The 23,141-nt window shown below is 29.2% G+C and overlaps 1 protein-coding gene across 1 annotated transcript in view; it reads left to right on the top strand.

Annotated features, from left to right (window-relative positions):
* The first annotated feature begins 316 nt into the window (after window positions 1-316).
* LOC141287773 (histone-lysine N-methyltransferase SMYD1-like) overlaps window positions 317-23,141 on the top strand; it is a 26,758-nt gene continuing 3,933 nt past the window's right edge. Inside the window, exons 1-6 of the mRNA XM_073819901.1 lie at window positions 317-565; window positions 5,690-5,866; window positions 9,081-9,294; window positions 11,147-11,277; window positions 17,055-17,093; window positions 20,870-21,026. Coding sequence (XP_073676002.1) covers window positions 351-565; window positions 5,690-5,866; window positions 9,081-9,294; window positions 11,147-11,277; window positions 17,055-17,093; window positions 20,870-21,026 — 933 coding nt within the window. The 5' untranslated portion in view covers window positions 317-350. The remainder of the gene's footprint in view (window positions 566-5,689; window positions 5,867-9,080; window positions 9,295-11,146; window positions 11,278-17,054; window positions 17,094-20,869; window positions 21,027-23,141) is intronic.

Genomic DNA, 23,141 nt, shown 5'->3' with positions numbered 1-23,141 from the left:
TAGATTTGCACTGGAAGGAGCCAGAACGTGTCGAGGGGGAAGGAAAGTGCTGGAACGCATGCGGTCCGCCGGCCGTCCAGCTGTCTTTTCTCCTCTCTTGACTGGCGGCTCCAACTGGAGACAAAAATATCCTGCGGGATCCCAAAAGAGGCTTTTACTCCGAGGTAAATAAGCACATTTATATCAAAAGCCTGCAAATGTTTGATACCTGTAAGTGTGTTAAATCTCATCCAGTTGTGAGTGTTACATGCCATACTTCTTGCTCTCTTCACAAAGCTCAGGGCCCATTGACACGCGTCCCGTTTGCAGTCTCGAACCGACACCTCCGCACCCCCCTGCCGAACCCCGACATGGTACAGCTGGAGGACTGGGCTATTTTAGTAAGTGCTGGTGAATCCCAGCTGCCATACAGAAGCTCATTGGCATCGCTGAAGACAGAAGACATGGAGTTTGTGGAAGTGTTCGACTCTCCAGGAAAAGGCCGGGGTCTGCGGGCCATCAAAGAGGTTTGGGCCGGAGATGTTCTGTTCGCTGAACCACCTTTCGCTTCAGTTGTCTTTGACAAGTAAGAGTTCAATGAAACATTTTAAAAGAGAAAAAGCAACAATTTGCTGCTCAAACTTTAAAACTGTTATACTAGTGTTCAATCAGTTTATTTTAAGCTTTGGTCATTTTGTTTTGGGCCTTTGCCAGTAGTTTAGTTTTTAAATGTCTGTATAGTTTTTATTAATTTTTATTTTATTTTAAAAACGTTTAGTCTAAATTAACTTGAGAAATGTTGTCCTAGCAATGAACTGTAGTAAAATAATTTCAGTTTAATTCATTTAATTTTCTTTTAGTAAATGTTTTGTGGCTAGAATATAGAAAGAAAAAAGTTTTCTCTTATATACAGTAGTATATTTCTACACTGCTGCTCAAAAGGTTTGGGATCAGATTTTTAATGCTTTTTAAAGTCTTTTCTGCTCACCAAGGTTGTGTTTATTTGATTAAAAATACAGAAAAATCTGTAATATTGTGAAATGTTAATGCGATTTAAAATAGTGGTTTTCTATTTTAATGTACTTTAAAATATAATTTATTCTTGTGATGCAAAGCTGAATTTTCAGCATCAATTTGTGTTATGATCATAATATCATTAGCTAAAAGTAAAAAAAAAAAAGATTTTTATTATGTGAAATAACTGGAATTAAAAAATAGAATTACTTAGAATAACTGAAATGTAAATAAACAAACCTAAAACCATATAAATAAAGATTTCTATTGCTCGAAATAACTGAAAAAAGACTAAAGTTAAAACCTAAAAGAAATTAATCAAATTAAATTAAATTAAAAATAAAATAGAACTTTTTTATTTCAGCTAGTTGTAGAGGCAAAATTTCTTATTTTTGGTTAAATTAACTTTAAGTGCTAGAATAATTAGAAGTAAAACTGCATTAAGTATTAAAAAAAAAAAAAATAAATAAACATAAAAATAAACAAAATTACTACAAATTTCACTGGAATTTAAAAAAATAAAAAATAAAAATAAATAAATAAATACAACTTAAACCATATAAATAAAGATTTATATGACTTAAAATAACTGACATTTAAATAAACAAATAAATTAATAAACAAACCTAAAATAAAAATAAATATAAATAAAGATTTATATATAACTTGAAATAACTGAAATAAAATATGAAAAAATAAACTGAAACCTTTAAAAAAAATCAAGTAAACAGTAACGGAACGGAAATAAAATAAAATAAAATAAAATGTACAAGAACTTATTTTTTTTCATTTAGTTGGTTAAACAACTAGAATAACTAGAAGTAAAACTGAACTGAATATTTAAAAAAAAAAAATACACAAAATTACTACAAATTTAACTAAAACTAAATTAAGAATGGAAAATATTAAAATAAAAATTATCTATTATAACTAATATATCTATGATTTAAGTTGGACACTGCAAAAAATGATTTTCTTCCTATTTTTGTCTTGTCTTCTAATATAAATATCCAAGCAAAATTATCTGTCAATGGGGCAAGAAAGATAATATTATTTAGCCTTTGAAAAAATTTCTTACCCCATTGGCAGATAAGTTTGCTTGTTTAAAACAAAACCTAAAAAAAATTTGGATAATTTTTTCAGAAAACAAGACATGTTATCCTAAGTCATTTTACGTGTCAAGTAAAGACATCCTGGTTTAATTTTTAGATATTTATACTAGAAAACAGTCATAAACAAAAATACTAAAGAAGAAAATCATTTTTTTTACAGTGTACAACTTAATAGATTTTTTACAGTGTAGTTTTATTTTAATATTTTCCATTCTTAATTTAGTTTTAGTTAAATTTGTAGTAGTTTTGTGCATTTTTGTTTTTATGTTTTTGTTTGTTGTTTTTATATATTCAATTCAGTTTTACTTCTAGTTATTCTAGCATTTTTTGCAGTGTAAATAAACATATTTGTAATGAGTACACTGTAAAATGTTTTCACCAGTTTCAACTTAAAAACTTAAGTTTAGCAGCTGCCTTAAAATTTTAAGTTAAATCAACTTAAGTCGTTTAAACACAAGTTACATCAACTCATTTTTTCTTGTAGTTTTAAGATGATTTAACTTAAAAACTTAAGTTTAGCAGCTGCCTTAAAATTTTAAGTTAAATCAACTTAAGTCATTTAAACACACAAGTTATATCGACTCATTTGCTCCTTGTAGTTTTAAGATGATTTAACTTAAAAACTTAAGTTTAGCAGCTGCCTTAAAATTTTAAGTTAAATCAACTTAAGTCATTTAAACTCACAAGTTATATCAACTAATTTTTTTCTTGTAGTTTTAAGATGATTTAACTTAAAAACTTAAGTTTAGCAGCTGCCTTAAAATTTTAAGTTAAATCAACGTAAGTCATTTAAACACACAAGTTATATAAACAAATTTTTTCTTGTAGTTTTAAGATGATTTAACTTAAAAACTTAAGTTAAGCAGCTGCCTTAAAATTTTAAGTTAAATCAACTTAAGTCATTTAAACTCACAAGTTATATCAACTCATTTTTTTCTTAAGTTTTTTAATTTAAATCATCTTAAAACCACAAGTTTAGCAGCTGCCTTAAAATTTTAAGTTAAATCAACGTAAGTCATTTAAACACAAGTTATATCAACTAATTTTTTTCTTGTAGTTTTAAGATGATTTAACTTAACTTAAGTTTAGCAGCTGCCTTAAAATTTTAAGTTAAATCAACTTAAGTCATTTAAACACACAAGTTATATCGACTCATTTGCTCCTTGTAGTTTTAAGATGATTTAACTTAAAAACTTAAGTTTAGCAGCTGCCTTAATTTTAAGTTAAATCAACTTAAGTCATTTAAACTCACAAGTTATATCAACTCATTTGTTCCTTGTAGTTTTAAGATGATTTAACTTAAAAACTTAAGTTTAGCAGCTGCCTTAATTTTAAGTTAAATCAACTTAAGTCATTTAAACTCACAAGTTATATCAACTCATTTTTTCTTGTAGTTTTAAGATGATTTAATGTAAAAACTTAAGTTTAGCAGCTGCCTTAAAATTTTAAGTTAAATCAACTTAAGTCATTTAAACACACAAGTTATATCAACTCATTTGTTCCTTGTAGTTTTAAGATGATTTAACTTAAAAACTTAAGTTTAGCAGCTGCCTTAATTTTAAGTTAAATCAACTTAAGTCATTTAAACTCACAAGTTATATCAACTCATTTGTTCCTTGTAGTTTTAAGATGATTTAACTTAAAAACTTAAGTTTAGCAGCTGCCTTAAAATTTTAAGTTAAATCAACTTAAGTCATTTAAACACACAAGTTATATCGACTCATTTGCTCCTTGTAGTTTTAAGATGATTTAACTTAAAAACTTAAGTTTAGCAGCTGCCTTAAAATTTTAAGTTAAATCAACTTAAGTCATTTAAACACACAAGTTATATCAACTCATTTGCTCCTTGTAGTTTTAAGATGATTTAACTTAAAAACTTAAGTTTAGCAGCTGCCTTAAAATTTTAAGTTAAATCAACGTAAGTCATTTAAACACACAAGTTATATAAACAAATTTTTTCTTGTAGTTTTAAGATGATTTAACTTAAAAACTTAAGTTAAGCAGCTGCCTTAAAATTTTAAGTTAAATCAACTTAAGTCATTTAAACTCACAAGTTATATCAACTCATTTTTTTCTTAAGTTTTTTAATTTAAATCATCTTAAAACCACAAGTTTAGCAGCTGCCTTAAAATTTTAAGTTAAATCAACGTAAGTCATTTAAACACAAGTTATATCAACTAATTTTTTTCTTGTAGTTTTAAGATGATTTAACTTAACTTAAGTTTAGCAGCTGCCTTAAAATTTTAAGTTAAATCAACTTAAGTCATTTAAACACACAAGTTATATCGACTCATTTGCTCCTTGTAGTTTTAAGATGATTTAACTTAAAAACTTAAGTTTAGCAGCTGCCTTAATTTTAAGTTAAATCAACTTAAGTCATTTAAACTCACAAGTTATATCAACTCATTTGTTCCTTGTAGTTTTAAGATGATTTAACTTAAAAACTTAAGTTTAGCAGCTGCCTTAATTTTAAGTTAAATCAACTTAAGTCATTTAAACTCACAAGTTATATCAACTCATTTTTTCTTGTAGTTTTAAGATGATTTAATGTAAAAACTTAAGTTTAGCAGCTGCCTTAAAATTTTAAGTTAAATCAACTTAAGTCATTTAAACACACAAGTTATATCAACTCATTTGTTCCTTGTAGTTTTAAGATGATTTAACTTAAAAACTTAAGTTTAGCAGCTGCCTTAATTTTAAGTTAAATCAACTTAAGTCATTTAAACTCACAAGTTATATCAACTCATTTGTTCCTTGTAGTTTTAAGATGATTTAACTTAAAAACTTAAGTTTAGCAGCTGCCTTAATTTTAAGTTAAATCAACTTAAGTCATTTAAACTCACAAGTTATATCAACTCATTTTTTCTTGTAGTTTTAAGATGATTTAATGTAAAAACTTAAGTTTAGCAGCTGCCTTAAAATTTTAAGTTAAATCAACTTAAGTCATTTAAACACACAAGTTATATAAACTATTTTTTTTGTAGTTTTAAGATGATTTAACTTAAAAACTTAAGGCAGCTGTCGAACTTAGGTTTTAAAGTTGAATTCGGTGAAAACTTTTTACAGTGTACATTTTACAAGAAAGTATTAATTCAGTTTGTTTCTTTGTAATTATTTCTACAATTATGCAAGCAATTTCTAAGTGAAGTGCTTTCTAAAATCCTATTTTTTCTGAGTGTAATTGAAAACATTACTAAAATTCAACGGTAGAGCACTGTTTATAATTGATCTTCAGATGATCTGTGGGGTCACTTCAGTTGAGTCATATGCTCTTAGCTGCTGATAATCTATATATAACTTTAAGATAATAAATGTGGCATTTCCAGACACAAACTTGTCTAAAAACAGCCTGTAAAATCAAGATTAGATTCAAGCAGCTCCCAAGTGAAGAATCTCACTGGCTCACCACGACGAACTGGTTTTCCCATTTGAACTTACTATATGAAAAACAGGATTGCATGATGATTCAGCATCAAAGACTAAGATGAATAGGTCACCAGTTACAAACGAGAGCCTGAAATGCTACTGGAATATTGAGTGAATGAACTTATAAGACATTACTGTCTCTGTTCTCTGTGCTCCAGTTACGCCGCCAGCATCTGTCACGGTTGTTTCCGGCGGCAGGAGAAGCTGCAGCGCTGCGGTCAGTGCAGGTTTGCGCAGTATTGTGATAAAACATGTCAGCGCGCCGCCTGGGAAGAGCACAAACTGGAGTGCGGTGCTGTCAAGAGCTACGGCAAAGTGCCCAATGAAAACGTCCGGTAGGAGCCTAAACACTTACCAATGCACATTCATTATGTTTATGTCTAAAAGCATGAGTTGCATGACCTACACTCTTAAAAATAAAGGTGCTTTCACGATGCCATAGAAGAACCTTTTTTTTGTCTAAACGGTTGTATAAAGAACCTTTAACATTTGAAGAACCTTTCTGTTTCACAAAATTCTCTTTGTGGCAAAAGAAGGTTCTTCAGATTATAAAAAGATAAGAGAGAGATGGTTCTTTGAAGAACCTTTGACTGAATGGTTTTTCATGAAACCAAAATTGGTTCTTCTAATCTATGGCATCGCTTTCAAAGCACCTTTATTTTTAAGCACTGCAAAAAATGCCTTTCTTGCTTTGATTTTTTTGTCTTGTTTCCAGCCCAAAAAAATCTGAAAATTCTTAAATCAAGACTTTCTAGACGAGTAAAAATTATTTTCGTTTTCAGAAAAAAACAAGCCAAAATTAAATGATTTTTTGCTTAGAACAAGCAAAATAATCTGCTAATGGGGTAAGAAAAATAATCTTGTTTTCTGATTTAAATAAGTATCTAAAAATATTTAAAAAAAATTCTTAAATCAAGAATTACGAGTAAAAATGGTCTTCTTTTCAGAAAAACAATTAATTTAAAGTGTGTTTTGCTTAGAACAAGCAAAATAATCTGCCAATGAGGTAAGCAAAAAAATCTTATTTAAATCAGAAAACAAGATTATTTTTCTTATCCCATGAACAGATGATTTTGCTTTTTCTCAGCAAAAAATCACTTAATTTTGGCTTGTTTTTTTCTGAAAACGAAAATAATATTTACTCGTCTAGAAAATCCATCTTAATTTAAGAATTTTCCGATATTTTGTCTGGAAACAACAACAACAACAAAAAAAGAGTGCCCAATGAAAACTTCCAGTAGGAGCCTAAACACTTGCCAATGCACATTCAGTATATTTATGTCTAAAAGCATGAGTTGCACGACCTATACTCTTAAAAATAAAGGTGGTTCATGATACCATTGAAAAACCTTTTTTATCTAAATGGTTGCATAAAGAACCTTTAACATCTGAAGAACCTTTCTGTTTCACAGAAAGAAGGTTCTTCAGATTATTAAAAGGTTAGAAAGAGATTGTTCTTTGAAGAACCTTTGACTGAATGGTTCTTTGTGGAAGCAAAAATGGTTCTTCTGTGGCATCGCTGTGAAGAACCTTTCAAAGCACCTTTATTTTAAGGAGTGTAGTGGCTTCTGACCAGTATACGGCCACATTGCAAAAAATATTTCTTTGCTTAATATATCTGTTGTTTTCCATTAAAATATCCATTAAAATGTTGTTTTGTGAGGATTATGAGTTCATGTTACTTTGCTCACAAACAATTTAAAAATTTTTTGTGCCCTTTTCCCCCACCTTCTCTGCAAAAAATGCTTTTCTTAGATCTTTTGTCTTGTTTCCAGCCAAAATATCTAAAAATTCTTAAATCAAGAAGGATTTTCTAGATGAGTAAAAATTATTGTCTTGTTTTCAGAAAAAAGCAAGTCAAAATTAAATGCATTTTTGCTTGAAACAAGCAAAATAATCTGCCAATGGGGTAAGAAAAATTATCTAGTTTTCTGATTAAAATAAGATTTTTTTTTACCCCATTGGCAGATTATTTAGCTTGTTCTAAGCAAAAAAGCACATCATTTTGACTTGCTTTTTCTAAAAACAAGACTTTTTTACTAGTCTAGAAAATCCTTATTGATTTAAGAAGTTTTAGATTTTTTGGCTGGAAACAAGACAAAAAAAAGTGCCCAATGAAAACGTTCGGTAGGAGCCTTAACACCAATGCACATACGATATTTATGTCTAAATGCATGAGTTGCACGACCTACCCCTTAAAAATAAAGATGCTTCACGATGCCATAAAGAACAGTTTTTGTCTGAATGGTTCCATAAAGAAACTTTAACATCTGAAGAACCTTTCTGTTTCACAAAAGGTAAGAAAGAGATGGTTCTTTAAAGAACCTTTGACTGAATGGTTCTTTGTGGAACCAAAAAATGTTCTTCTGTGGCATCGCTGTGAATAACCTTTTAAAACACCTTTATTTTTATGAATGTAGTTACTTCTGACCAGAATCAGGCCACACTGCAAATGTTTCTTTGCTTTGTTTTCCATTAAAATATTTATTAAAATTTTGTTTTTGGCTCATTTTGACATGCAGAGGATTATGAGTTCATGTTACTTTGCTTTCCCCAAAACATATTCGCTACTTACTACAAAATAGCCAGAAGTCAGGGTCTCAGTCAGAATTGCGAGATGTAGATTCACAACTGTGAGAATTTGTTTTTCTTAATTTTGTAAAACTGTTTAAAACATGATCTCACAAAAGTATTGTGTTCTATCTAGAAAGTGTTTGCTCTCAAAAATATTGCCTTTCCCTCAAAAAAGAATTTGCATTTGCATTGAAATTTAGTTTTCTTTCGTTCACCTCTTTATTTCCGTCACAAAAGTTTTTGTGAGCAAACACAGTTTATAAACTCATAATAATTTTATCTCACAATTCTGACTTTTTTTCTCGCAAATGCAACTTTGCATCTCGCAATTCTGACTTCTTTTCAGGAAATTCTGTCTTTTTTCCAGAATTGCATGATAAAAAAACAACAAAATTCTGACTTTATTTTCCAAATTAGGTGATATAAAGTTGCAATTGCGAGGAATAACGTCAGAATTGCAATATATAAACTCAGAATACTGACCTTTTTTTTCTCAGAAATTGATGATATAATCTCGCAACTGTGAGAACTTTCCTCGCAATTACAATTCTCACTACTATTTTTCTCAGATATGGATGATATAAACACACAATTTTGAGTAATACAGTCAGAATTGCAATATAAACTCATAATTCAGTTTTTTCTCAAAAATTGATGATATTAACTCGCAATTGCAAACAAAAAAGTGCTTTTACTTGTACTTTTATTTTCAATGCTTAAGTACTAAAAGTATCTTAAATGTACTTAAGTACAAAATAAGTAAGTAATATTCTAAATAGTGACTTCTAACTTCTACCAAAGTCTTTTTCTGGTAAGATATCTGTACTTTTACTTAAGTATGGCTTTCAGGTACTTTATACACCACTGGTTGTCAATGTTCCCTTCACGGTACAGTCTCATGATTGATCGTCTGCATGCAACATTCATGTTGATAAGTGACAGAAATGATGTGAAATCTGATGTTCCGTGCTTTAGTCTTGCCGCTCGTATCTTGTGGCGTATGGATAAGGAAGGAAGCGTGGTCTCCGACATGCAGCTGACCCCCCTGGAGGAGCTGGAGGACCACATCTATGACATCTCCGAAGAAGACATCAAGGACTTCAAAGTCGACATACACAACTTTCTAGACTACTGGCCTCGTTCCAGCAAACCGCACACAGTGGACAGCGTCTCCCACATCCTTGGAGTGGTACGTGAACGTACAATCACCATTTATAGGTGTTCAACAGGGCTTTATGCTTACTTTTATAGCCATTTCTCCTGACCACTAGGTGGCACTGAGCCGAAACACTGCAGGTAGACTCGAGTCGTGCTTGTTATAACACACACCAAGTTTAGTCTCAATACACCAAAACGTTGCAGAGATATAGGCTCACGTCCATTTTAGCGTGCTTTTCGTCAAATTTGTTTGAGCGTTTTTCAAGAACAGTTTGACTAATCAACTTGAACTCCATAACTTTTTGCCAGCATGGTCTGAAGATGATCGGAGCCAAATTTGGTGAAAATCAGACAAACTATCTAGGATTGAGTTCAAAAAAGTAGGTTTTATGAACTATATAAAAAAATAAAAATTAAACTTAAATTTAGCTGTCCATTTGACTCGGTATGAGCCAAGGATTCAGAGGAAAAAATAATTTCCTTCTGTGCCTTGCGGTTCAAAAGTTATAAGCATAAAATTATTACAACTTTGGACAAGTGGTGGCGCTAGGGAGTTTAAGTTAGAGACTCCAAATTTGCTATGGTTAATGTTGAGACTGTCCTCTATCAGTGTGCCAAATTTCATAACTTTCCCGCAAGCGGTTCTATGGGCTGCCATAGACTCAAGAGCGGAAGAATGCTGTTTTGTTGCAGCATTATGTTAAACACTGCAAAAAATGCTTTTCTTACTTAGATTTTTTGTCTTGTTTCCAGCCAAAATATCTACAAATTCTTAAATCAGGAAGGATTTTCTAGATGAGTAAAAATTATTATCTTGTGTTTAGTACAAACAAGTCAAAATTAAGTGTGTTTTTGCTTAAAACGAGCAAAATAATCTGCCAATGGGGTAAGAAAAAAAATCTTATTTCAAGCAGACAACTAGATTATTTTTCTTACCCCATTGGCAGATTATTTTGCTTGTTTTAAGCAAAAACTCACCTAATTTTGACTTGTTTTTACTGAAAACAAGACACAAATTTTTACTTGTCTAGAAAATCCTTCCGGATTCAAGAAAAGCATTTTTTGCAGTGAACTGGTTTAAATTAGTCCCACCCCCCCCCCCCCCCCAATCAATTTACACTCCATACACCGTAATAATGTCAAAGCAAGAACCAGATTTGCAAATGTTACAAATGTATTAAAAATAAAACACTGAAATAAGTAGATTGCATAAGTATACATACCCTTAACTCAGTCCATAGTTGAAGCAGATTTACAGCCTCAAGTCTTTTTGGGTCTGATGTGAGCATCTTTGCACATCTGCATTTGGCAATTATCTGCCATTCTTTGCCTCACCTTTTCACCTCTCCATCTCTGTCAGCTTGGACATTTTCTAGAGTCCTAGTTGTTCCAATCGTCTTCCATTATGGAGAATGCTTCTGTCAACCTTCAATGCAGCAGATTTGTTTCTGAACTCTTCTCTAGATCATCGCCTTAACGCAAGTCTGTCACTGAGCTCTACAGGCAGTTATCTTGGTTTTTGCTCTGATCTGCATTTTCAGCTGTTAGACCTTTTCTGAGAGGTGTGTGTCTTTCTAAATCAGACTCATTCAAATGAATTTGCCACAGTTTAACTCCACTCCAAGTGTAGGAACATCTAGAAGCAATATGAATGCTCCTGAGCTATATTTCGAGTGTCCCAGAAAAGGGTATGAATACTTATGCATCGGGATCTTTTCAGTTTTTTATTTCTAATAAATTTGCAAAGTTGTTACAAACCTGTTTTGTGCTTTGTCATTATGGAGTAGGGAGTGTAGATTGATGTGGAAAAAAAAACCGAAGGGGTATGAATACTTTTGCAAGGCACTGTACATGTGAGTTAAGTCTTGTTTGATGTTTGTCAGATCAACTGTAACGGGTTCATGGTGAGCGATCAGCGAGGTCTGCAGGCCGTCGGCGTGGGTTTGTTCCCGAACCTGTGTCTGGTGAACCACGACTGCTGGCCCAACTGCACCGTCATCCTCAACAACGGCAAGTAAGTCGAGAAGCGCCCGTCTTCACATCCTCTGGAGGAGCGTGAGAGCAGACAGGTGAAAGTAAACGTGGGTGGGCGAGGAATCAGAGAGAAGATGGCAGGAGGAAGTGAGAGTCTGAACTGAAAGAGGAGGGAAGGGAATAACCATGCAGCTCATGTGATTCAGGGTTTCCATGAAAAGCGTGCACTGACCGAAAAACTGCGGTTTGTGTGTGGCGTACGGTAATAAGATTGTTAGTGTTTGCTATGTACATGCATTTCTGTCTAATCACGTTTGTGAAATTGAAATTTCACGTTCATCTCATGATTTGAAGAAAAGAGTTTCAAAAAGAGGATTCAACTGAAAGAGCACAGAGAACACTTTTTTTTTCTTTCTTAGATTTTTTGTCGTTTCCAGCCAAAATTTCAAAAGATTCTTAAATCAAGAAGGATTTTCTAAGTGAGAATTATTGTCTTGTTTTTGAAACAAAAAGTCAAAATTAAGTGAGTTTTTGCTTAAAACAAGCAAAATGATCTGCCAATGGGGTAATTTCAAGCAGAAAACAAGATTATTTTTCTTACCCCATTGGCAGATTATTTTGCTTGTTTCAGGCAAAAATTCCTTTAATTTTGATTTATTTTTTTCTGAAAACAAGACAATATTTTTACTTGTCTAGAAAATCCTTCTTGATTTAGGATTTTTTAGATATTTTGGCTGGAAACAAGACAAACTATTTAAGTAAGAAAAGCATTTTTTTGCAATGAACTTCTGGTGCAAGGAAACCAACTACTTTAAGTGTAATTTTAAATTTTATCAATAAGTGATTCACATCAGATACACTAGTATTCAAAAGTTTTGGGGTCAGTGATTTTATTTTAAAGAAATTAGCTTTTTTTTAAACAAGGGTGCGTTAAATTAATCAAAAGTAACAGGAAAAACGTTTATAATGTTAAAAAAAGGTTATAATGTACAAAATATGTGACTCTGGACTACAAAAACAGTCATAAGGGTCATTTTTTTAAAATTGAGATTTATACATTATCAGAAAGCTGAATAATTAATTAAGAAAAGGACAATATTTGGCTGAGATACAACATCTGGAATCTGAGGGTGCAAAAAAAAAAAAAATCTAAATATTGAGAAAGTTGCTTTTAAAGTTGTCCAAATTAAGTTCTTGGCAATGCATATTACTAATCAAAAATTAAGTTTTGATATATTTATGGTAGGAAATTAACAAAATAATATATGGAGTAATGATGCTGCTTTAATTTACTAGTTTTTAAAAGCTAAAACCCAGGTAGAACCAGCTAATTGAAGCAAAACAAAACAAAACAAAACAAAACAAAACAAAACAAAACAAAACAAAACAAAACAAAACAAAACAAAACAAAACAAAACAAAACAACAAAAAACAGCTAAAACCATCTGATTTAGCAACAAAAGCTAAAAAACAGCTAAAAAAGGTAACATCATCTAAACCCAGCCAAAACCAGTTGTTTTAACAAAAAGTCAGCTAATAAACAGCTAAAACCAGTTGATCAAGTAAACAACAGTGAATTAACGGCAAAAAAGTTAAAAATCAACTAAAACCAGTTAATCCAGTTTAAAACCATCTGATACAGTAAAAAAAACCTGTTAAACACAGCTACAACCAGTTGATTTAACAAAAATCTGGCTAAAAACAGCTTAAAACCGGCTGATTTAGCCAACGAACAAACAAAAAAGCAGACGAGTTAGTAAAATACTGTTTAAAAGCAGCTAAAGCCAGTTGATTCATTAAACCCCCGGCTAATAAACAGTTAAAATTAGCTAAAACTAGCTTATTTAGCAAAAAAAGATAAAAAAAATAAACTAAAAATAGTTAATTTAACAAAAAACCCAGCCAAGTTAATTAAGATTAAAACCATCGGATTCAGTTAAAACTAGTTAAACCCAACTAAAAACCACCTGATTTAACAGAAATTCAGCTAAACACAGCTTAAAACCAGCTAATTTAGCAAAAACAGCTGAAGTCAGTTAATCTATCTTAAAACCATCTACAGTTAAAAAAAACCCTGTTAAACCCAGCTAAAAACCAGGTGATTTAACAAAAATCTGTCTAAAAACTGCTTAAAACTGACTGATTTCACCAACAAACAAACAAACAAACAAACAAACAAACAAACAAACAAACAAACAAACAAACAAACAAACAAACAAACAAACAAACAAATACTGTTTAAAAGCAGCTAAAACTAGTTGATTCATTAAACCCCACCAGCTAATAACCAGTTAAAACCAGCTAAAATTATCTTATTTAGCAAAAAAAAAAGATGAAAAAAAACTAAAAATAGTTCATTTAACAAAAAAGTTGATTAAAAGTTAATTAAGCTTAAAACCATCGGATTCAGTTAAAACTAGTTAAACCCAACTAAAAACCACCTGATTTAACAAAAAATTCAGCTAAAAACAGCTTAAAACCAGCTAATTTAGCAAAAAAAAAAAAAAAGAGAGAAAAAACAGCTTAAAACCATCTTCAGTAAAAAAAAAACCCCTGTTAAACCCAGCTAAAAACCAGGGCCCGTATCCCTAAAGATTCTGAGAATCCTCTCAGAGAGCTCCTAACTTAACCTAAAAATTCCTTGCCAGGAGTTTTAGCTTAGAAGTGATTCCAGAACATTTTCAGTGAACTCTGAGCAAGGAATGGATGGAAAATCCTATCTTAGTGAGGAGGTGTGGTTGACCCCGTTGCTAGGTATGAGTCATCATTTCAAAAGCCGTGATTGGTTGATCCTACAAGTTTGATGAAAATGAACTTTTGGTGATAATGAGCAAAGGATGTACCCTCAAATCAATAAACATAATTATACACTCTAATCTTATGCAGACTATAATTGTAAATAATATTTCACATTCAAGAAAATATCTGGAAAATGAATAGTAAACTGTAGGGGTTATAGCCTAACATTAGAATCTAAAATATGTGAAAACTTAAGCTCATTACACCCTGTTCAAATAATGATTTGTGTCTTATTTGCTCATATTAATATCCTAGCTGGCATATTTTGTACTTTCACTCCCATATGGACCCCATTGAAAACAAGATGGGCTGTCCTTAATGAAGTAGAAATTGCAACGTTACAACTCAGTGTGGTCTTAACGAGGGTAACACAGCTCAGCTTTTATCAATGTCTGTGATTGCTGGTCTATTTATGAAGGCTTGTTAACAAATATCCTACAAACACAGAAAATGGCCATTGTGTGCAGCTGCTTAGGGGAACTCCTAAGCCACTAAAAGTCCTCTTCCCTGCTCTTAGCAGATCTCGCCTTAGGAGCCCTTTTAAGCGCTAGGAATCTTGAGGAATAGCTTTTATATTAACTGGGATTTTCGTGTCACTTTTAGGGGAAATTCTAAGAAAACGTCATGACTCTGAGAATTTTCTTAGAATTTGGCCGCTAGGAGCCACTTTTTGCACAAAAATTCTTTAGGGATACGGGCCCAGGTGATTTAACAAAAATCTGGCTAAAAACAGCTTAAAACCGACTGATTTCACCAACAAACAAACAAATACTGTTTAAAAGCAGCTAAAACCAGTTGATTCATTAAACCCCACCAGCTAATAACCAGTTAAAAACAGCTAAAACTATCTTATTTAGCAAAAAATAAAAAAAAAGATAAAAAATACACTAAAAATAATTCATTTAACAAAAAAGTTGATTAAAAGTTAATTAAGCTTAAAACCATCGGATTCAGTTAAAACTAGTTAAACCCAACTAAAAACCACCTGATTTAACAGAAATTCAGCTAAAAACAGCTTAAAACCAGCTAATTTAGCAAAAAAAAAAAAAAAGAGAGAAAAAACAGCTTAAAACCATCTTCAGTAAAAAAAAACCCTGTTAAACCCAGCTAAAAACCAGGTGATTTAACAAAAATCTGGCTAAAAACAGCTTAAAACCGACTGATTTCACCAACAATCAAGCAAACAAACAAACAAATACTGTTTAAAAGCAGCTAAAACCAGTTGATTCATTAAACCCCACCAGCTAATAACCAGTTAAAACCAGCTAAAACTATCTTATTTAGCAAAAAAAAAAAGATAAAAAAAAAACTAAAAATAGTTCATTTAACAAAAAAGTTGATTAAAAGTTAATTAAGCTTAAAACCATCGGATTCAGTTAAAACTAGTTAACCACCTAAAAACCAACTAAAACCACCTGATTTAACAGAAATTCAGCTTAAAACCAGCTTAAAAAAACAAACAAAAAAAAAAAAAAAACAGCTGAAACCAGTTAATCCATCTTAAAACCATCTTCAGTTACAAACCAGTTAAACCCAGCTAAAAACAGCTTAAAACCAGCTAATTTAGCAAAAAAAAAAAAAGAAAAAAAAAAGCTTAAAACCATCTTCAGTAAAAAAAAAACCCTGTTAAACCCAGCTAAAAACCAGGTGATTTAACAAAAATCTGGCTAAAAACAGCTTAAAACCGACTGATTTCACCAACAAACAAACAAACAAACAAACACTGTTTAAAAGCAGCTAAAACCAGTTGATTCATTAAACCCCACCAGCTAATAACCAGTTAAAAACAGCTAAAACTATCTTATTTAGCAAAAAAAAAAAAAAAAAAAGATAAAAAATACACTAAAAATAGTTCATTTAACAAAAAAGTTGATTGAAAGTTAATTAAGCTTAAAACCATCGGATTCAGTTAAAACTAGTTAAACCCAACTAAAAACCACCTGATTTAACAGAAATTCAGCTTAAAACAGCTTAAAACCAGCTAATTTAGCAAAAAGAAAAAAAAAAGAAAAAACAGCTTAAAACATCTTCAGTAAAAAAAAACCTGTTAAACCCAGCTAAAAACCAGGTGATTTAACAAAAATCTGGCTAAAAACAGCTTAAAACCGACTGATTTCACCAACAATCAAGCAAACAAACAAACAAATACTGTTTAAAAGCAGCTAAAACCAGTTGATTCATTAAACCCCACCAGCTAATAACCAGTTAAAACCAGCTAAAACTATCTTATTTAGCAAAAAATAAAAAAAAAGATAAAAAAATACACTAAAAATAATTCATTTAACAAAAAAGTTGATTAAAAGTTAATTAAGCTTAAAACCATCGGATTCAGTTAAAACTAGTTAAACCCAACTAAAAACCACCTGATTTAACAGAAATTCAGTTAAAATACAGTTAATTTAGCAAAAAACAACAACAGCTGAAACCAGTTAATCTATCTTAAAACCATCTTCAGTTACAAACCAGTTAAACCCAGCTAAAAAAACTGCTTAAAACTGGCTGGTTTGGCTAAAAAAAAAAGAAAAAAAAAAAAGAAAAAATAGCTCATAAACCATAAACTCAGCTAAAACCAGCCAGGGAGACCAGCCAAAGCAGGCAGTTGGATGGATAGATAGATAGATAGATAGATAGATAGATAGATAGATAGATAGATAGATACAGTAGATAGATAGATAGATAGATAGATAGATAGATAGATAGATAGATAGATAGATAGATTATTTTACATTTTTACAACATTTTGAATTTAATAAAAGCAGCTTTGGTGAGCAGAAAGAGACTATTTCTTAAAAACATTTAAAAAAAAAGAATCTTCCCAATCTCAAAGTTTTAAATGCTAGTGTATGCTGTATATATAACACAATAAAGCTCCACCTCCAGACGTAGCGTGCATCATGAAGTTCAGTGAATTGTCATGCAGTTATTCATACTTTAATGTGAAAACGACAGCAGGATTTGATTGATAAGAGTATCTTGAGATTCGGTGGCTTGCAAACGGCTTCTTGCTTTGTGTTTCAGTCAGTCGGCTGTCGATACTATGTATCACTCTCAGACGAGGTGGGTCCGTTCGGCTCTAGCTCTCTTTATCAGATCTTCATCTCTCCGCTTTCTATCATCACATCCATCACTTCAGATAATCAACTACCCAAACACAGCCAAAAAAAAATAAAATATATATATATATATATATATATATGACATTAGAGTTCGCTTTCACAAATTACAACATGGGCCAAACCCACAATCAAATACTGATATTATGTAAAAATATACACAGAGGTGGATTATTGTAAAAATGGTGTCATCATTTACTCGTGCTCATGTTTTTATGCTAAGTCCTAGAAGTGTGGAATGACATGAGAGTGAATAAAAGATGACTGTAGAGTGCTGTAATGGCGAGTGCTGATGGGTGGTTGGTCCTTTTGTGCTCTCTTCTAATCTCTTTCACACCTAATAGCAGATTGTTCCAGCACATTTCTGTCTTGACAGCTGCCACCACTAATTAACCTTTAATATGCAAATATATGTTAGTTTACCACTTCCTGCACTCGTCTCAAACAACATTTGTCAGGTTGTCTGTGTGTGGCATTGGGTCTCATTCACTAAGTTGCGCATACAAAACGAGCGGAAAAGTGTTTTTTTTTTTCCAAATACAAATGTCTAAACATTCTTAAATCAAATTAAACTCAAATTTAATTTGTTTTGTTTTTATCTGATTGTAATTAATTATTTATGTGAATAATGTATGTATATACCGTATGTGTATGTGTATATAAGATTAATATAAATAAATAATGAATTAAAAATCAGATGAAAACAAAATGTATTAGAATTAAATAAATACATCTAACAGTACATGTATTTTGAAAAATGTTCTGTAAAAATGCCTAAAATTAAGCAAATTTATTTTAAACATAAGAAAAATATCAAGATACATTTACATTACAGTCCTGTAATGTCTTATTTAATCTTAATCTTATTTATATATATCTATATATCTATATCTATCTATCTATCTATCTATCTATCTATCTATCTATCTATCTATCTATATATATATATATATATATATATATATATATATATATATATATATATATATATAGTATAATCTTTATTTAACTTTTAGCTAATTTAGTACTTCAACTTTTTAATTACATATATTTAAAAAATATTTTATTTAATGAATTGATTTTTATTATACTTTTAGGTTCTTTTAACACTTCAACTTAAAGTAATATATATATATATATTATATATATATATATATATATATATATATATATATATATATATATATATATATATGTTGTAATTTTATTATTATTTTTTTATATATTTATTATTTTTTATTTTGATTACATATTTTTAAAATATACTTAATATATATTTTTTAAATGTTTTTTTTTTTACTTTTAGTTATTTTAGTATTTAAACCTAAACTAACAAAAAGAGAAATATCAATGGCAAGTAGATGAAATATTGTGTTTTTGTCATAATATATAAAAAAATATATAATTTTTTCATGAACAAATTCAAAACTTTTGAAATTTATTCAAATTTACAAAAAAAAAAAAGTAGGAACAACTGTAGCTGTTTTACTTTTTCTGTTTTAAATATATTTAAATGTTTAAATGTAAAAAAATACATATATTTAAAAATAGATTTCAAATATCTTTTTTAATTGATTCTATTTTACTTTTAGTTATTTTAACACTTCAACTTCAACTAAAATAAAAGAGAAAAATCAATGGCAAGTAGATGAAATACTTTGTGTTTTTATATTTTTTTATTAGTTTTTCATTTTTTAAAATATATTAATTTTACAATTTTAATTAAATTTTTTAAAAATATATTTACATTTTTTTATTGATTTCTATTTAAAATCTTCAACTTAAACAAACAAACAAACAAAAAAGAATATCAATGGCAAGTAGATGAAATATTATGTTTTTGTAATTTTGTAAATGTAATTTTAATAGTTTTGCTGTTTTAAATATATTTAATGTTTAAATTTTAAAAATATATATTTAAAAATCGATTTCAAATATCTTTTTAATTGATTTATATTTTACTTTTAGTTATTTTAACACTTCAACTAAAACTAAAATAAAAGAGAAATATCACAGGCGAGTAAAATAAATACTTTGTTTTTATAATTTTATTAGTTTTTCATTTTTTAAAAATATATTAATTTTTACAATTTTAATTACATTTTTTAAAATATATTTAAAATGTTTTATTTTTAATTGATTTCTATTTAAAATCTTCAACTTAAACAAACAATCAAAAAGAAATATCAATGGCAAGTAGATGAAATATAATGTTTTTGTACTTTTGTAAATGTAATTTTAATAGTTTTGCTGTTTTAAATATATTTAATTTTTACATTTTAAAAAATATATATTTAAAAATCGATTTCAAATATCTTTTTTAATTGATTTCTATTTTACTTTTAGTTATTTTAACACTTCAACTTCAACTAAAATAAAAGAGAAATATCAATGGCGAGTAAATTAAATACTTTGTGTTTTTATAATTTTTATTAGTTTTTCATTTTTTTTTAAATATATTAATTTTTACAATTTTAAGTGCATTTTTTAAAATAAATTTACATTTTTTTATTGATTTCTATTTAAAATCTTCAACTTAAACAAACAAACAAAAAAGAAATATCAATTGCAAGTAGTTGAAATATTATGTTTTTGTAATTTTGTAAATGTAATTTTAATAGTTTGCTGTTTTAAATATATTTAAATGTTTAAATTTTAAAAAATATATATTTAAAAATCGATTTCAAATATCTTTTTTAATTGATTTCTATTTTACTTTTAGTTATTTTAACACTTCAACTAAAACTAAAATAAAAGAGAAATATCAAAGGCGAGTAAATTAAATACTTTGTGTTTTTATCATTTTTATTAGTTTTTCATTTTTTTAAATATATTAATTTTACAGTTTTAATTACATTTTTTTTTTTTTAAATATTCTATTTAAAATCTTCAACTTAAACAAACAAACAAAAATCGATGGCAAGTAGATGAAATATTATGTTTTTGTAATTTTGTAAATGTAATTTTAATAGTTTTGCTGTTTTAAATATATTTAATTATTACATTTTAATTACATAATTAAAAAATATATATTTTTCATAAATTAAAAACTTTCATGAAATATATTCTAAACTTACAACAAAATGTAGGAACAGCTGAAACCACAAAAAACACATATTCAAGAAATTCATGTTAAAGTAAAAAAAAGCTGTATTATATCTTGAGCTGCGCATTTTCCCTGAATAACAACGCAAATACGCATATATACAGTTGCAACCTGACTCTGCACTAAAGGTTTTTATTGTATTTGAACTGGTTTTGAGGACGACAAACGAAAACGTATTTGCAGGAAGCCCTTATATGGAGATATCTGGGCGTGTTTTATGCAAATGACTAACATGCTCATTTAAAATATGCATGTGGAATTTTTTCATTTCAAGTTTTTCTGCATATGAATATGAATATGAATATGAATAATCCACAATAATTATTAGTGAATGAGACCCATTGTTTTTGTGTCTGCTGTCAGATCAAGTTAAGATGCTGTATATGATCATCATGTGGGTCTATATACAAAACCAACTCTGGTTTCACCGAAGTCTTTTGTGTTTTTTGCCTAGTTAGTATTTCCATGTTACTTACTTGATCTGGAGGGCCTGTTGAGGCAGGATCTGGTTGCAAGATCTGCTGAAGGACTAGCAGACTGTCATCTGTTGGGTTTCCAAACTCATCTTAACTCCTGATTGTGTCTAAAGCCCACTGATCCTGTCTTTGTCACAGAATTGAGCTGCGAGCGCTGGGAAAGATCGAACCCGGAGAAGAAGTGACCGTGTCGTATGTGGATTTTCTGAACCTGTCTGAAGATCGCAGGCGTTTGCTGAAGCAGCAGTATTTCTTTGACTGCACCTGCGAACACTGCACCAACAAAACCAAAGACGCCTGAAGATGGCCGGAGCGGAGGTGGAGGGAGTGAAGGTGATTTGAATCACTCTTAGCACTGGGTCTGTCAGTTTAACATGTGTTAGTGGCCTAAAATAGCAAAAATTGGCATTCTTTGCATTTTATTTCCCCTTAGAATTGCACATTTATGTCAACAATTACAAGTTGTAGATTTTAAAAACTTAAAATGAAGTGAATTTTTGCTTAAAACAAGCAAAATAATCTGCCAAAAAAAACTTATTTCAAACAGAAAACAAGATTATTTTATTTACCCCATTGGCAGATTATTTAACTTGTTTCAAGCAAAAATACACTTTACTTTGACTTGTTTTTATGAAAACAAGACCATAATTTTTTACTTGTCTAGAAAATCCTTCTTGAATTTTAGATATTTTGTCTTGAAACTAGAGAAAAAAATCTAAGTACAAAAGCATTAGTAATTTAGTTGGTTTTTGACATTTTTATTAGTTTTTTTTAATATTTTAAATATTATTTTATAATTTTGTAAAATATATTTAAAATGTATTTTGTGTGTTTTTTTTATTTTGTACTTCTATGTTATGGTTTCATTTTTAGTTTTAGCAAGAAAATTATAGACAGGAAATTTAATGAATCACTCTTATTTCAGGGTTTACTTTATGTAAAATTTTGTATGGATAGAAAAAGAATTTATTTTTATTTTATATATATATATATTATATTGCTTATTTATGGATGGAATTTTTGTTTAATTTATTTATTTATTTATATTTATATATTTTATAGAAAAATAAATATATACAAATTTAAAATGGATCAAGAAAACAAGATTATTTTATTTACCCCATTGGCAGATTATTTAGCTTGTTTCAAACAAAAATACACTTCATTTGACTTGTTTTTATGAAAACAAGTCCATAATTTTTTACTTGTCTAGAAAATCCTTCTTGAATTTTAGATATTTTTTCTTGAAACAAGAGAAAAAAAATCTAAGTACAAAAGCATTTTAAAATTCACAAGTTAGTAATTTAGTTGTTTTGACATTTTATTAGTTTTTAATATTTTAAATATTATTTTATAATTTTGTAAAAATAATTTAAAATGTATTTTGTGTGGTTTTTTTTATTTTGTACTTCTATGTTTTTTATGGTTTCATTTTTAGCTTTAGCAAGAAAATTATAGACAGGAAATTTAATTAATCACTCATATTTCAGGGTTTACTTTATGTAAAATTTTGTATGGATAGAAAAAAAATATATTTTTATTTTATATATATATATATATATATATTATATTGCTTATTTATGGATGGAATTTTTTAAAATTTATTTATTTATTTATATTTATATATTTTATAGAAAAATTAATATATACAAATTTAAAATGGATCAAGATTTCTCCACTCTTTCACATCTTACAATTCTGACTTCTTACTCAGAATTGTAAATATAGAATTCTAAAGAAAAAAAAAACAGATTTACACAATATTTTTTTATTACAATTATTTATAATTTGTTGTGATTGTAAGATATTAACTAACAAATTAAGATAAAAGTGCTATTGTTGTAATATCTTTATTTCATTCACATCTTTAATAAGGTTCCATTACATCTTTGTCTAAAAAATACCACAAAAATCCCAGTACCGCATCAGATTTCAAGGCATTAGTTCAACCTATAAATCATCATTCTGTCGTCATTTACTCACCAAACCTGCATGACGTCTGAAAAACACAAAAAGACGCTGTTCATGATAACAGTGAAAGCAGCGGCAGCCATTAAAAAGAACAAGAAATCTTATAAAAGCACCATAAAAGCAGATACGCTGCTAAATGTCATACAGGTTTGGTACATCATGATTGTGAATAATGCTGATAGTTAGTGAAGCGTATAAGTGCACATAAATGAATGTTTGAGATATGATCACATATACAGTGCCTTGCAAAAGTATTCATTTTTTTCACGTTTTGTTGCAGCATTATGTTAAACTGCTTTAAATTACTTTACTTTCCATAATGACAAAGCACAAAACAGGTTTGTAACAACTTTGCAATTTACTAGAAATAAAAAACTGAAAAGATCCCGTTGCATAAGTATTCATACCCTTTTCTGGGACACTGGAAATGTATCTCAGG

Source organism: Garra rufa, chromosome 15 (genome assembly GCF_049309525.1).
Source record: "Garra rufa chromosome 15, GarRuf1.0, whole genome shotgun sequence".
Classification (NCBI taxonomy): domain Eukaryota; kingdom Metazoa; phylum Chordata; class Actinopteri; order Cypriniformes; family Cyprinidae; genus Garra; species Garra rufa.
Note: the sequence above shows the minus strand (reverse complement) of the source record. Positions and strands in the feature narration are given on the sequence as shown.